Source organism: Phragmites australis, chromosome 7 (assembly GCF_958298935.1).
Source record: "Phragmites australis chromosome 7, lpPhrAust1.1, whole genome shotgun sequence".
In the NCBI taxonomy this organism is placed as follows: domain Eukaryota; kingdom Viridiplantae; phylum Streptophyta; class Magnoliopsida; order Poales; family Poaceae; genus Phragmites; species Phragmites australis.
The window spans coordinates 10156248-10173113 of NC_084927.1; the positions used below are offsets into that span (position 1 = coordinate 10156248).

Sequence of the window (16866 nt, forward strand, 5' to 3'; positions counted from 1 at the left end):
CCCAAGTGCAAAACAGACGTTACGCAACACTTCTCTCTCCTTCTAAGCAGGAAATTAATACTTTAATGGAGGCGGTGTCCACCAGCAAATATCCACTTTTTCGCAATGTCGAGCAACAAAGATAAACAAATCTGGTATCCTCCGGCAAAGATCACACTCGATGAGTTTCCTGTAGCAAAATTTGCCAAACAACTATATAGGCGCTCACATATTATTACTATAGGCAGGGCTTGTTTTGACAACAGGTATGATTATCTGCAAAATCCTCTGAACAATTAGTGTACACGGCGCAACTCTGCCCTGAAGGTTTTCAAAGAATGGATTTTGATATGTATAAGGATACAAGGGGCAAAGGACAGATACAAACTATCGTAAAAAGAATCCTATCGAGCTAATTTGACTCAACATGGCCGAAACTCTACAGTGTTTGTGTTAACAAGGAGACCTCTCTAACCTGCCGATGATTTAATGTACAGAGTTTGATGATTTACTCACCAAGATGGCGGCGACCTGTTTTCCTGTCGTAATGACTTTGAAGTTCAATGCAGCACTTGATGGAAGTCAAGAGCCATCATCAGAAGTGGTTTCATGCAACGGCTGAGGATTCTGCAATCCATCCTCAGGCATGTCGAATTCAACCAATGGCTTCAACTGTTTCCCAATAGCATCTTGCTGGAGCTTCAGCTCTTCGATGACCATAGTCTCTGCTGCCTTGCAAGATTTCTCATCGCTGAAAGCGAGGGTCCATCTCCCATCAACAAGATACTTCGTCTTCCCTTTATATTTTTCAGGATCCAAAAAGGGAACTGTAGAAGGACGAATGCGTAAATGCAACCACTTCGCATGTTTTTCGTCTATTCTTGGCTGAAAGAAAGCAAAACCAAGGATGTGCATATCAGATGCATTACACTCCACCAAAAGTCATGTTTCAGTTCTTCCAGAGTTAAAAGAATATGGATGACGTCTATTGATGACAGCAAAGCAAAAGAACAATGAAACATAAGATGTTCCATGCTATCATGATACATACATCAGATCCGGCCAGAGGAGCAATGACGCGTACAATTCCACGTTCTTGCTTGAGAGGTAATTCTTCTATAAGAAGAATCCATCCAGAAATTCCATTAGATATAGCTAAAAAGCAGAAGTGGCGTTCTTTGCCTCTTTCAAACGCTATTCGGCAAGGAACAGCATCAACTGCAAGAATAGCATGCCAAATAATTTAATTTATCAATAAATATGGACAGGAACTAATGTAGGTTGCAACTCCCATAACACCAGAATAAAGACTTCCAAATAAACTCAGACCTAAATTGATTTCAAGCCCAGGCTTGGGCACCGAACCATCCAAGTCTGCAGCACTTGCTCTAGTATTTACAGGCAAATCGATTAAAGAGTAAATAGGAGGCTCGTCAGTGAAAGTTTCTCCGAGGCAGAAGAGTATAACTTGATGCTGTAGCACAAAACCCTGCAAAAATCACATTTCAGTAAAATAAAAGAATAAGGAAGTGATGAAATTAACTTCAAATATAATATAGAATTCAACAGGATTACTCACTTCATCTACAATTTAAGCAGAGATGTCTAATCAACTTAACAATGACCGAACCATCCCAAAAAGAATTCAGAATACATAGTTTTAATTTTCACATGATGACATTGTGCATGTAACTTCAAGGGCATCATTAATGTTTCGTCCGCATGCATACAAGTAAGAGCAAATGCAGAATAAGAGCAGTACTTTTGGAGCAGCTTTGCTACAATGGACAAGCTTTTTGTACACTTCTGTAAATAGCTATTCTGTTAGGAGACAAAGCATGTTCTTGCCCAAAAGCACAAATTTGATGTTTACCAGTCCACCAAACATATCGAAGGATAAATTTGAAAAACCATTGGTTATCCCTCTTTTGCTGAAAGTAACATAAACGAATGCAAAATAAAGATTATGCCAATCATTTTTCATTGTTCTTCTAAACATGACACTCCTGCGAGGTTGACTGAGCCAAAACAATTTAAATCCCTTAGTGCTCCTGCTCTTCTTTTCCCTCCTTCCCCTCCTTCCTAAACCTCCAACGCCTCTGTGCATTAACTCGACATTGTGCATGCCACTACATCTGCTTCAACACCACCTGCGGCCACCAATGTCGCTGCACTATATCATGCCATTGTGCAGCTAGCTCTGCCGTCAGGCTGTAGCAGCCACCATTCCATCCTTGTTGCTTCTCCATTATAACTAAGCTACACATGCCCACTAACAGCTGTGTAGGTGCCACTGCTGCTACATTAAACATGCCACAACAGTCAGCAGCCACATAGTTTCACAAACATAGCTGTTACCAAGCCATGTGCTCGCATGAGCCAGCCATCAACCAGCCATGTTCCCGAGCTACTAGATCAACCTCTCTGCTCTGTGCTTGCTAACTGCGACCGCTACCGCATCCACCGCTACTGACTTGCCATGTCTACATGCCAGTGTAGATAAGTTGGTGAGCCACATAGCATACTAAACTGTCAGCTTTGCTGTCTGCCACACCAACCACCACCTACCAAGTGTTTAACATAATTTTTAACGTAAACAATGAAGTCATTAAATTGTAAATTTGCCATTTTGGAGATGGCAAATAGACATTTTAAATCGGTCCATCAGCTTTGACCTTGTCAAAATGGCATTTTCAGATTAAATTTTGATAACTACTAACTAGTGGCTTAATCTCTATCATTCATTTTTAGTGGCATTTTCAGCAAGTGGGGTCACTGATGGAACTTTCATCTACATATGCACAAACACAACCACATAATGAAGTAGAGTTTAATCGAATCCTTGAAAATGGTGAGGTGTCCAAAAGTCAAAAAATGTCAGTCTCAAGTATTTTGCCACAGCGAACTAATCCAAAGATGTGTGTTGACACATCCTACTTTTACAAGAAACATTCTAGGGAGAGCATCTGTTCCTGTACAAACAATGATCTACGTTTTCAAGATGAAACATAATCATATCATTCTAAATAGCCCACACTATTTATATATATTCTAGACAAAAAAGCTCTTTTCAGTGGTCAACAGGAGTAAAGGTCGATGTGGTTTAGGAGTTAAAACAAATTTACGAAGGGACACATTAGGACAGTACAATGATAATATAAAGCCTTTTTCCTCATGTGTGCACAAGTCTAAACCGGTCATTCATAAAAAAAACAAAAAAAAACAATGATCTATGTTTTCAAGATGAAACATAATCATATCATTCTAAATAGCCCACACTATTTATATATATGCTAGACAAAAAAGCTCTTTTCAGTGGTCAACAGGAGTAAAGGTCGATGTGGTTTAGGAGTTAAACAAATTTACGAAGGGACACATTAGGACAGTACAATGATAATATAAAGCCTTTTTCCTCATATGTGCGCACAAGTCTAAACCGGTCATTCATAAAAATAAAAAAATAAAAAACACGAGTGCATAATAATGCAATCACATCCCTTTTAAGATGTTTCTCATCAAAAATTTAAAATTGGCTGCAGCGCTTTAGGTGTAGAGAACCACATGGGTATCAGAATAATTGGATGTCCAGGTAATGTCAAACCAGCAAAGCAAAATTAAAAAAAAAAGGAATACCCCATGTTGTTAGTCACACGACATGCAAGTTGAACATTATCACTACAATTTGAATTGCTACATACATATCTTTTGCGATTGAATACCCTCAACTTATATTATACACCATACTAACAGAGTAAGCACTAATTAATAGATTCGTACAGAGAATTCACAAAGTCAACATATGAACTTCTGGACGTATTTTTTGCAGACCCAGTTATCGACCATGCATAGTGTCGCTTCGGAGAACAGTTGATTTTCAGGAAATAATTAGCTGACATGTTAAACTTAACTTTTTTTCGTATTTTAGTATATATATCCAACATGCTGAATCATCACCAATATGCATATGCTGCTGGAATAGAACAAAGCACCTCAACTCCGTCCATATATACCAAAAAGAAAACCCCTTATTAAACCATGCACTTTGAAGAGGCTTTGCAAATCATGACAATGAGAACTGGGTATTGATTCGCATACACAACTAGTTAGCTATCCAGCCAAAATTTCAAGATGAAAAACATATCAGGCAAGCAGGCTGGTATTTGTAGTTTGAAATCCAATCAGAATCTTGTTTGGGACATAATTTAGCATCCAAATAGTTGGAACTCGGATTCAGGTAATACGGGATTAATCTTGTTCTGATCCAAATCTGTCGGTACGATCTGAATAATCCAAATAATCTTTGACTCAAAAGAAAAAAAAAACTATACTGAAATACACTCAAAGTTCCATAGTCTCATCAAGCAACCCCAATATGATACGGCATTGAAAAACTGACCAAACAATCCAATTCCCTTCCTGTAGTTCCAGAAACACTGAATCAATTGTGCAGCACCGTAAGCCATTGCAACTCATAGTTGCGACAAGCCGACCTTCTACAACCTCTCTTCATCTCCTGTGCCGATATTAGCGGTTCAGTGTGACTGTGAGTCTTCCACCTGTCTGTTAGAATTGATCTCTCCTTTCCCCCATGGATGCTTGCAGGAATTAGAGGTCTCTATGGTCTTGGAGATGCATGGAGTGTATCCGATGTATTCGGGTGGGTTTTGGGCTTGGCAATCTTCACCTTCTTTTGTAGTTCTACAACTAGCAAGAGCGCAACACTACATGTATAAAAATATTTAGTGTTCCAATTACCCTTTGCTTAATAGGAAATAAAGCAAATCAAATTGCTTCTGATCATTTGATAAGTGAACAAATTCCTGTAGTCATGTTCCTTGTCCATTCTAACAACAACAGCAGCAGCTATTGTCCCAAGCAATTCAGGGTAGGCTAGAGATGAAACCACAAGATCCAACTAAAAAGATGATGTGAAAAAAATAATGATAATAAAGGTACTAGTAATAGTAAAAAAATAATAACGGTACAAGGAGACTGATGCATAAGGTTGTCCATTCTAACAATTGCATCAAAATCTAATTTATCCCTTATCTCTATACAAATCCAGAGACTATGGAAATTGACATGGTCATTGGTCAAACTGGACCAAGCCAAGCAGCAGTGGCAATGCAGATGCTGGCTATGCGAGCGTCTACTGCCACTGCCGGTAACAGTGCTGGGACCTCGAAAATAGCAGTTATGGCAGACAAACAGGGCACAAATGAGAGCTTAAAAAGTTTAGAGCAATTCCCAACATCTCAGATTGAAAAGGAAGGGGACGAAAAAGAATGTGCTGCCAACCATACAAAAATTGCAATTATTATAGGGATATAATCTGTCCAAGTGAGCACACGTCGCTATTCACTAGAACCATGACAAATTGCAGAATGAAAATGTAAGAGTCAAGCTACTCCTTATTAAATATAAAAAATCGAAGGAATGAACTTAACAGACATGCACTCAATGTTGCAATTATCACACAAATGTGCATTCAGTTTTTCTGAGCATGAGCACACCAATGGGTTCATTAATCTTTGTTTCCTATAGAGTCCAGCACAACAACCAGGGGAAAAAAATCATTGTAGTTTCATTGAGAAGAAATCTGGATGTGTATCTTAACAGTTAGATTGCATTGTACAATGCATTGTACAATTTTGTAATCAAAATAAGAGGTATTTGGATCAGTTGCTCGATGATCAGAAAATCCAGAAACAAACTACAAACTTCATGCATTCAGAAGCAAATCTGAGTATAGAATTTGTTTGAAACTTAGAAAAAATGCATGGAATATGAACATAAATTGTTTCCTTTCTATCATTGGATAATGCATCTGCATATAAAAGGCTTACACTGTTACTCCTACCCTATATAAGCACTAAACTCTCATTTGGCATGGTACGTTCTTTAGAGTGAAACGTGTTAACAAATTATGAATTTCATAGTAAGGGGTAGTGTGACCATGCAAGCGCTAGGTCAAGGTATAGAAAACATCCACTCCACAGTTATGACTAATACGAACTCCACTGTGCAATGCGAGGAACTTAAAAACAAGCTTCTGATTCAGGAATGCACACATTTAAAAAAACAATATGTGGGGGGTCAACAAATGAAGATCCATCCATACCTTAACCATCTCATGGATTCTCTCTGCGATAGCAACAGAAGAATCACCTGAAATACAATGCATATGACTCAGTACATAATAATGGTAATTTATCACTGTGTAGTTGTAAAACTAATTTGGACTGAGAACAGAAAACAGTATATATGAAGCATGATCAATTAGTTCTAACCTCCAAATGAGCACAAATACAAGGGTACAATAATAGAATTGGATCCTTTTGGTGGTGAAGATGCCTCAATTGCTAACTCCAAAGAAAAAACAAACAAATATTAGGAATGAATGTTTGCAGATCACATAAAAAAGATAGGATTCCCATCAAGATTGAAATTTGCCTTTCTTGCAGTTCCTCCAAGCCTCTTTAACAATAGGAAGAAGCATGTCGCACCAGCATCCTCCAGATTCCTCCAAAAGTTTTGCACTGCAATCCTTGTGTGAATCCTAGGAAGCACACTTTATAATCAGCAGGATGCAAACAAGAACACTCATATATCTAGACCTCTGGCCAGGCTGATTCAATATATCAAGATACCACATCTGAGAAAGACATCAACCATAACCAGAAGGAATTTCACTTCTTGGACAATTGAAAGGAAGGCAAATGAGAGTATTAGATGGTAGAAGAGATTATGCTTTCCATAATTTTGGATCAAGCTGGAATACAAATTCAAATAGGGCACTACTTCACTTGTACATCTTTTCTTTATACACATTTTTGGACAGAATCAACATCTAGTAAACAATAGCAAGGCTGAGTCACAAGAAACTGAAGGGGAAAGTAGCAACATGAAAAACCACATCTATATTTCTACTTTCAATTTGTTGTTAACAAACATGCATTTCATGACATCCAAACATTAGCCTTAAGAGACTGCTTTTCTTCGATGCAAACAAGCAAGAATTCGCACCATCAGTCCACCACACCAGTAACCCACTGATATCACAGAGAGTTTGGTGAGGTGGGCAATTGGAAATGATTCTGAGAAGATTGCTCTAATAGGAACATTTGATAACTAGAGAAAAAAAAAATATTGGTTCTTTCCCTCGCTTTTTGCTGGGAAGAAAACTGGTTTTAGGGTTCATGTGAAACATTGAATTGTCAGAAATCAAGGAGAACCACAAACTTCTACGAGAACAGGTTTACCACTCTCCTCACTCTAAGTCTATGTAAATACTAAATGCCAGTGATACAGAAATACAGGCTCACACAAACAAATATCATTAGGAAGGAGACTGCTATTCTCCTCTGAACCCCACCAAAAATATTACGGGAAAAATATGCAATATGGGTGTACCTTTAACCGTCTTAGATGAAAAGCAGTGAATTCTTCCTCTCCATGGGGCAGCAGTTGCCGGAAAAGCCAGCCACCAACCAAGCGAACATCTGCAGATACATTTGATCTGCAGAAAAGGGCGACTAACGCATCGAGCACCTACAAATGATCAATGCACACATGGCAAAGGAAAAAAGTAAGCATCCCTAATATATCGTAAAGCATGATGTACTCAAATAAAAGGCTTACAAAGTGATAGTATTTAAATGTGGGTTTAAAGTTGACAGCAGCGTATCCCAATCACCGTCCAAATATTTATTAAGAACTATAATCGAATATTGGTGACCAGATACAATATATCATCAACCATGTCCAGGTTCATTCATGACTCATGTAGGTCTGAATAATTCTTAAGTTGTGAGCAAATCATTCAAAATAGCCTTTATAGGTTGCAAGATAACCCTAAAAGAATTTAAAAAATGCTATATCGGTTACATGATAAGTTCCAGCATATATGCCCGGTGGTAAAAGAAATCTCACTGGATAAACTTATAATATTAATCTAGATGTGAGGTTGAAGTAATTTGGAGAGACATCATATCAAACACGTAGTGTACACTTTATTGAGGTGCCTAGAATTATTTGGATATTCTCTCAATGAACGCCACAAAGCTTGTTAATTTACTGATACAGAAGTAATTTAACTTATGACATCATGGAACACAAACAAAAAAGATGTCATCATCATTTCAAGAAAGCACACTCCATAAATAAATTTTAACCGAACTGGTATTTGTATGAGATTCAACAACTAAACCTGATATCTGTGAACTTTGGAAGTCATTTGCCGTGGATGCCAACACTGTAGCCCATATTTATCCTGTAATAAGCAAAGGATAAAATAGTGTGTTATATAGCATTGCAACAAAATAAGGACTGCAAAAATATAATACCAAGAATATGTGAAGAGTATGAAAGAAACTAAAGAATATTGTTATTAGTATTCCACTGACGAAATCAAATTAATAAGAGCAAATTAAAAGAACTACATTTATGTGGTCTAAATCATCGCGAAACTAAACTTTTTGTAACCTTTTTAAGAAACCTACACAAACTTCACCCATATTATCACAAAACAACACGTTATAGTTTGGACATCAACTGACATCCTGAGCTCATATGTAAGACACCATTAGTTGTGAGCTGGACCCAAGATGTCAATAGACATTCAAACTAATGGTTTAGCTAAAAATTACAGTTTTGTGATGTATTCCAAAAAGAGTAGTTTTGCGATAAGTCAAACCGCATTGTAGTCCTCTGAAATTCACTTAATCAATAAACATGTTATGGAATACCAATGCATCTAGGAAAAGTTCCTCCCAGCAGTGTTTGATTCCAGGACAAAAGGTCCACACTTATTTTATGAATGTGAATTTAAGGTAATTCATTTGATCATGAGAAAATGGTAACTTTTTTGTAGTTGTTAGATGAAGCAACAACATCAAAATGGTTAGTCAATTGTGACCAAATCGCAAATCATTATCAGGACATCTTCCTCAATGCTACCATGATCAATCATCTTGATATAGCCATTCTAAGGCAATTATCTGACACAAAACACTCGAACCGTGCAAGAGTTCAAGCATCACTCATTTAAGGAGTGATGTAAAAAGGATATAAATTCTGTAATATCAGACTACCCTATTCAGTCAGGTATGTATATGGTTTAAATTCTCCCTTCTGAATAGTAGTTTATGTCCTATTCCAATTTTTATTTGAATTTGCAACAAAAAGAACTGGATGCAGTTATGGTTTATGTTTCAACAGAAAAAATATTGTCGCATGAACTTCCGAATTCAAATTCAATAAAGCAATATACATATTTCCTAGCATTATATTTGATAAGTTAAAACAATTTTTCTAATTTAATGTGATCTTAGCTTTGTTTAGGTTGAATGGATAGATTACAATGATTAGTTGTGTTATGTATGAGGTTCATATGTCACTAATATCCTGCCATTACCTAAGTTAAGCAGATATCAAAGACCCAACTGAATTGAGTAGTAATTTATACTTGTGTAACGTTCCATCAGTACTCATATCTGTATTCGCTTATGAACAATGAATAAGATTGTGGTTCGACCACTAGGTTCACATCCGATTCATTTTCACCCCTACATTTCATTAGCAAATCAATATGAATGAAATTTCCAAAAATATAGAAAACCTCGTGGTAATCGTCCCCATATAAAGTGTATATAATTCACAATGAAAATTCAAATGGTACAGGGAGAAACAAAAGGATAAATCTCTTCAAAGTCAAAACTTAAATGGAAGCAAGGAAACAGAATTAATATAGCAAACTTCTATTTATTTATTTTTGTTCCTCCCAACAAAGATAACATGGACATGGAACTCCAAAGGTTAATCAGTAACTCCATAAACCACTTCATGTTCTCTTTTGGGAAATTCAAGTAGGTCCTATGCCGAAAGGCATGGTTTGCCAGTTATGAGATTAAGACTAGAGCAGTTTGTCTTTTTCTTATATGTTAGTGCGGGTGTGTAAGACACACTCAATCTAACACATGTCACTATTTATCCCCTTTATTCTCTTTTAGATGTCCTTGAATGTGCACAGTCAACCTTTCAAAACTTTGACCACTAATTTGCACATTATACTGCCTATGTTAGAGACCATGTTGATGTCCAAAACGACAAGAGTACGACAAAGTGGGGAATTGCAGCAAGTCTTGAATTGTATTCTGTCAAATTTGGGGTGAAAGAGCAGCGGTGTACCTGAAGCTTCCTTACATAAATATCAAAATCGCTGCAAATGGTGTCATCGGTGACACTGCTACTTGATGGAAATAACTGTCTTTCAGCAAGGTCTTCACCTACTAGAGCTTGCTAGAGGTAGAGAAGACAGGTGTCAGAAAATTAACGTAAAATGTAGCACCATGATCAAATTTTCAAATATGACAGAAGTAATACCAAGAGATACAAGTAGAACCAATGGACGGTAACATGTGACTGCAAACCGGTGGGGGGCAGTAAATATCACAAATCCGGTTCTTGTAACCTTGATCATGACTATTTACAATAGTTTGACACCATAAACCATTATACTAGCTTCCTTATGTGATCTGAGTATAGAAAGTGAGACCCTGTACATGATATATCGACGAACTATAGCTACTGGAAATATAAAATATCATAGCATGATGAACATTTACATAGACATCTAGAAAAAAGATCAGAATTTTTTGTGTGCTAACAGAAGTCTACTAATGTTCTACAAAATATGGATGCATTCCACACCCAATCCACCACATAGAGGAATAAACCTAGTACAAGAACTGTTGTTTCTCTAGGAGCGGACAGTACTTACTAACAGAAGCTTCTTATGCTGCTTTCGTTGAGGGAGTATTCCAAGTGCATCAAGCATCGACTCATCAAGTTCTATATAGCACACATGTACTTGAATAATAATTATCTGGGAAAGCCACATTGAAAAGGGTAACCAGATGAGGAATAGTCAAACACACCTTTCGTCTGCAACAATGTAGCAAATAAGCACAACGAGCCCAAAGCTTGCGAATCATTCCCGCCTGTGATATAGGACAGCAAGTGTTCTCTGAAAATAAGGGATGGAGTCATCACTCGTATACAATCATCTAAAATGTGAACTGCAGTAAGCAATACCACAACATCTAGACAGTATGCAGCTTTACAGCTATGACATGTTTGGACATGTTATATACTTCCAAGAGATCAAGAAAACTAACCAATATGATACCATGTAAAGCACAATATATAAAAGCATGCATATTGTTATCTCTGTTCCATATGGAATTTATTCTTTATTTAAACAAAGAAGTACTAATAAAATGAGGTTTAGCATATTGAAAGCACATATTCAACGGCAGTAACATACCTCGGTGTGTTGCCTTGGCAGCAATCACTTGGCGACAAATGATCAGGCAAGCATTGCCATCGGACAGAAGACAGAGAATTCAGCTTGTCTTCATTTGATTGCTCAACAGCAGAGGCACTGCTGCATTGATTCTCAGACAAGCTAGGTTCATGCTCAGAGGTACAACCATTAGGTGTCCCTTGCTTATTATCAGGGCAATCAGGTTGATGAAAAAGAGCAGCAGCTACAGTACTTGCCATATCCTTGTTCTTAAAAATGTGCAGTATACAGCAAAGCAAATACATGGAAGTAGTGACACTTATGCTCAAATCCTAGAGACGAAAAAAAAAGATAATAAACTATAAGGAATAAGAAGTTGAGGCGCAATAATGTGAGGTAATAATGTGGAAAATATTTCTAAGAACACTTACTGTGCTCTGCCTCTGTAATGATGGGAGTAAGAGTCGAAATACCAAAACTTGCAAGATATTTTCAGTGATGAACCTTTCAAGATCAGGAATACCAGAAGACATAATGTCACTAAAATAATACAGTGTATCTTCAATTTGCACAATTGCATCTTCAACAGAAGCCATTGGCAAAGAGGAATTTGCATTTCTGAAGAAAAAGTAAAAAAAAAAAAGCATGAGGAATATGAATTGCTTTTCAAAATTTAACATAAAACCTATTATAATTATACCAAAGATACCGTGAAGAACGCGCAACCAACTTATCCAAGTCAATGCACTGCTTTTGAAAATGCTGGACCATGTCTGAAAAATAATCTGACAGTGGCACACAGGAAACAAATCTGTTGACAGATTCATCTCCAACTGAAAACAAAAAATTGTCCAATAAGCAACACTAGAAATACAGGACACAAACATTCATAATGATACACTTTGCCATCAAGGGCTTACCAACTCACCATGATAGATATTGAGTGTCAAGGTACGTATAGCTACTCGAATCATGCTATCCTCATGAAATGCAAACTTCAAGGCCTCAACATAAAGAGGAAAGGACGTGACCTCATCCTGCATACAACAGAGGAAGTTAGTAAACAAGGAATTTGTGATTCATAACAAACCCGTAAAAAAGCTCAGCTAGTCCAAACTTTTAGGGGGGGAAACTAATGAATGATGCAATTAAAATAACCAGCAGAGCCAATCAACTAACTTTCTTCAGAAATGATATTTCATTTAAATTAAGGGTGGCACACTCCCAACTAAACTGAGTTCCCGGTCCCCGAACTTTTTTCCCCTTTGGATCTGCTAGCAATATTTCTTATGCTCTTGGTACTGATGCTATTTTTTCCCCTTTGGATCCACTAACAATTTTCCAACTCTTATGGCTCACACTTAACCATGGTGATGAGAACTCATCCCTTCAGAAAGGCGCTTCTTATTCGGACATATTTGTCCTTAAAATTAACAGAATTCTTCTGCATGAAATCATTGGCCTCAATGACATGCCAACAAGGACCCTTGAATTTTCGCAGTCCAATTTGATGAAGCTGCATTCCATCTGAGGAGTTACAATTGTTGGTTGCAGATTGAAAATTCGATGTGCTACTATTATTCTACACTTAAACCAAATAAGTATGGAAGATAATAAACTAGAAATCAATCAAGTTTAGTGATCCAAACAAAAGAGGAAGGGAACAGGACACAGTTTTTTTTTCTAGCCAGAAGGGCAGATGAAGGAAATAGATGTATACATTTTTCATCTTCACGAGCAAAGAAATTGTATTTTTGTTCAACTTCCCGCTTATTGCCCTTCATAAAACAATAATGGGTTAGCCAATACATAATAACAATCAGTGCTAAAAACAAATGTTGTGAATACAGTTCAAGAAAGGCATTACAAACCTTAGAAAAGATATGTAGTACGATAGCATCTCGTCAATTTGAAAATCGAAAGGGTACATTATCAAGAAGTTGATGTGCTCATTGCTAAAAATATAGTCTGCAGAAAACATAACCACTTGCAGATTAGATATTTCAACTATCCACATCGCAACAGCAGGATGGATACTGCAATATTGAAGAACATACAAATTGAATGATCATTTCTTAAATTTTGGATCATGATACTCATTGTTTGTAGCAACTGGAGTGACACTCTCGACAGCTTAGAAATCCTCAGTATTCGAGCAAATTCACCCATGATCTGTTTCTCCATAAAATATCTGAAAGACATATTAATAAATAAATATATTCACAGCTAGTTTTCTACAACACTTGATTATCTAACACTTACTCAAAAAATGACGGATCATGCTGGTCACCATATATCATCAGTTCCGCAATTGATCTCAATGCTTCAATCACAAAATCCTTTATAACAAACATCAGGACTAATGGATCAACTGTACAGTCTAACTGAAATTCAAAAAACATCAGAATGGCCAGCTACTCCTACCTTATTAGCTTCATTGACAACATGAACCTTTTGTAGCTGATCTGTTAGATACCTGCAGCAAGAGATCTGTCTTAGCACAAAAAATGGAACAATAACAGGCACGAAGGAATAGAAATTCTTACACGTAACATGAATACAGAATAAAGTCATAAGAACTTTCTGACATCACCACTGTGGAGAAAGTGAACAGTAGAAACGAAATGAGGTCTTTGATTTTCAAAAGAAATTGAAATTAACCACAAGAACTGAATTTAGTGGTATAGTGAAGAAAGATGGCTCACAGAGGGAAAAAACGTAGGATCTATTTTGGCATTTGTGGCAGGAAACTATGTCTTCTTAGAAAGCAATTCTTCAATGGCAAAAAGATGCAATCAAATACACAAACTAAAAAGACATGTAAGAAGAATCTGCAAAATTAAGGTTTCTTTGTTTTATCGGAATTAGTGAACGATGTAATGCTTATTTGATATCAATAAAGGTGCCATGATGGCTTTCCCTCAAAAAAAGATTTATTTGTTTTAACAGGCATAGAAAACGTTTGTTAGCTAACATCAAAACTTGGGTTTATGTTCTATGTTACAGACTACTGTTGCTGATTAACAACGAAATTGGACATAAAGCCAAATTTTTTATGCCCAAGTAAAGATTATTGTTGCTGATCAAAAGTACACAATATAGTTTGTGCACTCCTTATGTGTTCCCTCTGCTTAACAATATTTGTATCTTTACTCAGGAGTCACATTTCAAATAAGTATTTTTCTATTGAAGAAAACAAGAGCAAGTTATTGCAATACTTGCACTCTATATTGATGAAGCGAAAGTGTAAGTGATTATAGCATCTATTTTCATAGGGGTATGTTTGTTCATTTATCATCACCTTTTTTACTTAAACAAAATTCCCCCATGGTCTGTGTGAATGGCGGTTACAGAAAAATACTTGAAATAGTATAACACTTCGTCTCTTTCTCATAGGCCATAGCAGCTTAAATAGTTCTTGATCTCCTAAGGTATGGTGTGCAAACAACATAGTTGTTATGGCGATGTGGCGAGACATGGTGATCCGGATAGGGGACAGCGACCGTCCCAGAGGTCCGGAAGGGGGATTGCCAGGCAAGGGCGAGCGGAGGGCTAGGCGAGGGCGGGTGAGATCCGGACAGGATACAGCCAGGCGGAGGGTGACAATCTCGGTGGCGGCGGCGGCAGTGAAGGTGGCTCGGGCTAGGGCGATGAAGGCTTGTGGGTTGCGGCTTGGTGAAGAAGGAAGTGGATTGGGCCTCCTAACCGCTTCACTCGAGAATCTATACAGGTATGTCTTTCCTCTTTGGCCGCCGCCTGTTGCGCCTGCCACAACACGAGACATCGCCACAGGACGCCAAAGCCACATCACGGCGATGCCACAACGATATGGTGGATGCCATACTCACCAGAGCCATGGCGTCGGCATGGCAACAATGGAATTTCCGTCACGGCGCCTTAACAACCATGGCAGAAAAAACAACCAATAAATTCAGAAAGAGGAACTTTATTGTGACTACTCCTCTGATCTCTAACTTCCACAGCATTTTATTTCTTTGTTAATGGAAAATATAAACAGTAAAAGATGTAACGGAAAGATTCTTACAATAAAGAGAAAATTGGAAAACACGATCTTTTATAGCCATAGAACATGGTATCATGCTATCAGAGAGGGAACCAAAATTACAGAAAGCCTCTATTTTATGTACTCTTATGAGAAATCTAGCCTCCAGTTTCTGTATTCTACAAGAAATTATCTGGTTAAGTTGGAAGGGTTTACCACTTTATTAGCTCTTCATTCATCAAGCAAGCACAAGTAAGAGAACTCATGGTAATGCAATGATAGGCATTGCTGTACCAGTGTCTTAGCACTAAACCAAGATAGTATTTGCTAACGTAAGAGTGAATCTAAACTAGATATATTATACTATTTAGCACGAAATTCAGAAGCAATCGGATTCCAACCTAGCAGAAACGAGATTTCGCACGATCGGTGCCACTAACAAACTATTTCTGTCGGAGCTGCCGCGCAGATCTCCGCACGGTGCCCTCCGGAAACCTAACTAGACCGCGCAGCGCCGGGCAGGGCAGGGGGGAGGGGACGGGACGGGGCTGGACTCACCGGAGCTCCTCGAGGGAGAAGCGGTTCCTCGTGCGCCAGAAGAGCCACATGTCGGCGAATCCGCGGCAGCCCGCGGCGGCGTCGGCGCGAGCGTGGGCACGGGCGAACCCGAAGGGGCCGAGCTCGGAGGCGCAGGAGCCGGGGCGCGCGGTGGCGGATCCCTCACCACCCTGGTGCGCGGGCCACCACGCTGCTGCCGCCGCAGCCGCCGGAGGGGGAGCGCATCGCATCCGCGGCGGCGGCGATCGCCGGCGGGCGGTGCGGGGGATCGGGGGCGAGGCTCTCGCTTTTCGCCTTTTCGCTTCTCTTTATTTATTTATTCTTTTTTCTTCCTCGCCTTCTTGTCGTTGGGTTTCGTTATGCTTTTCGCCGCCCGCCCGGTTCGGAGGTTGTCTTTGTTGCAGTACAGAATAGACGAAGTAGTCTGATTGGCGCGCGTAGGTGCCTATTTTTATTTTACTGTATATAATATGATAAAAAAAGACTAAAAACTTAAGTTTATAAATTTTGTACATTTCAATATTTATTTATAAAATTTTTAATGTTACGTTACGCCTATTTTTATTTTGCTGTGCAGAGCACGACAAAAAAAAAGACTAAAAAATTAAGTTCACAAATTTTGTACATTTCAATATTTATTTATAAAGTTATTAATGTTAAACATATTAAATTAATTATAGAAAAAATAATAGTACTTTTATGCATGCACATAGTTTTAACATGTAGGTGAAAGTAATACTAACTAAAAAAATTTGTTTCATATTTTTCTTTGAGTTTTAGATATTTTTCTTTGCATTTTATTCATTTCAATATTTTTCTAGAATTTTTGGAAAAAAAATTACATATGTATATATATATACATATATATATATGTACGTACGTGCATGTACTTAGAGCCCCTGCTATGCTACAGTAGCAGGGCTCTTGAGAGGGCGCCATCCCTTCCACTGTTAGGATATAAATATTGATGAAGGATAAGTTTATGTTTGCTTTAAGGTATTCCTCTACAATAAGTATTCAT

General features: G+C 37.9%; 1 protein-coding gene across 2 annotated transcripts; it reads right to left on the minus strand.

The window, feature by feature from the left end:
- Positions 1-230: 230 nt before the first annotated feature.
- On the minus strand, positions 231-16226 carry LOC133923972 (protein TRANSPARENT TESTA 9-like). Of its 2 annotated transcripts, XM_062369300.1 has the most exons (21): positions 15846-16224; positions 13709-13760; positions 13547-13623; positions 13342-13475; positions 13156-13252; positions 13005-13062; positions 12213-12321; positions 11994-12117; positions 11716-11902; positions 11306-11616; positions 10917-11005; positions 10760-10830; positions 10168-10278; positions 8189-8251; positions 7393-7530; positions 6433-6538; positions 6270-6341; positions 6101-6147; positions 1309-1468; positions 1031-1197; positions 231-864 (listed from the first exon to the last, which is right to left on the minus strand). In XM_062369300.1, exons 1-21 carry the CDS (start codon positions 16073-16075, stop codon positions 562-564), a joined length of 2706 nt encoding a protein of 901 aa, XP_062225284.1. In that variant the 5' UTR covers positions 16076-16224; the 3' UTR covers positions 231-561. The 2 variants fall into 2 exon arrangements, with proteins under 2 accessions (XP_062225284.1, XP_062225285.1); XM_062369301.1 differs by lacking the exons at positions 231-864; positions 1031-1197; positions 1309-1468 and adding an exon at positions 1497-4700 and having other exon boundaries at positions 15846-16226.
- Positions 16227-16866: the final 640 nt, after the last annotated feature.

What these genes read in the sequence shown, in the direction of transcription:
- LOC133923972 (XM_062369300.1), bottom strand. Translation starts at nt 16,075, where the DNA reads ATGCGATGCGCTCCCCCTCCGGCGGCTGCGGCGGCAGCAGCGTGGTGG. An exon ending in TTGTCAATGAAGCTAATAAG is followed by an intron (nt 13,624 to 13,708) that starts GTAGGAGTAGCT and finishes TTTGTTATAAAG; the next exon opens with GATTTTGTGATTGAAGCATT. An exon ending in TGCCAAGGCAACACACCGAG is followed by an intron (nt 11,006 to 11,305) that starts GTATGTTACTGC and finishes CCTTATTTTCAG; the next exon opens with AGAACACTTGCTGTCCTATA.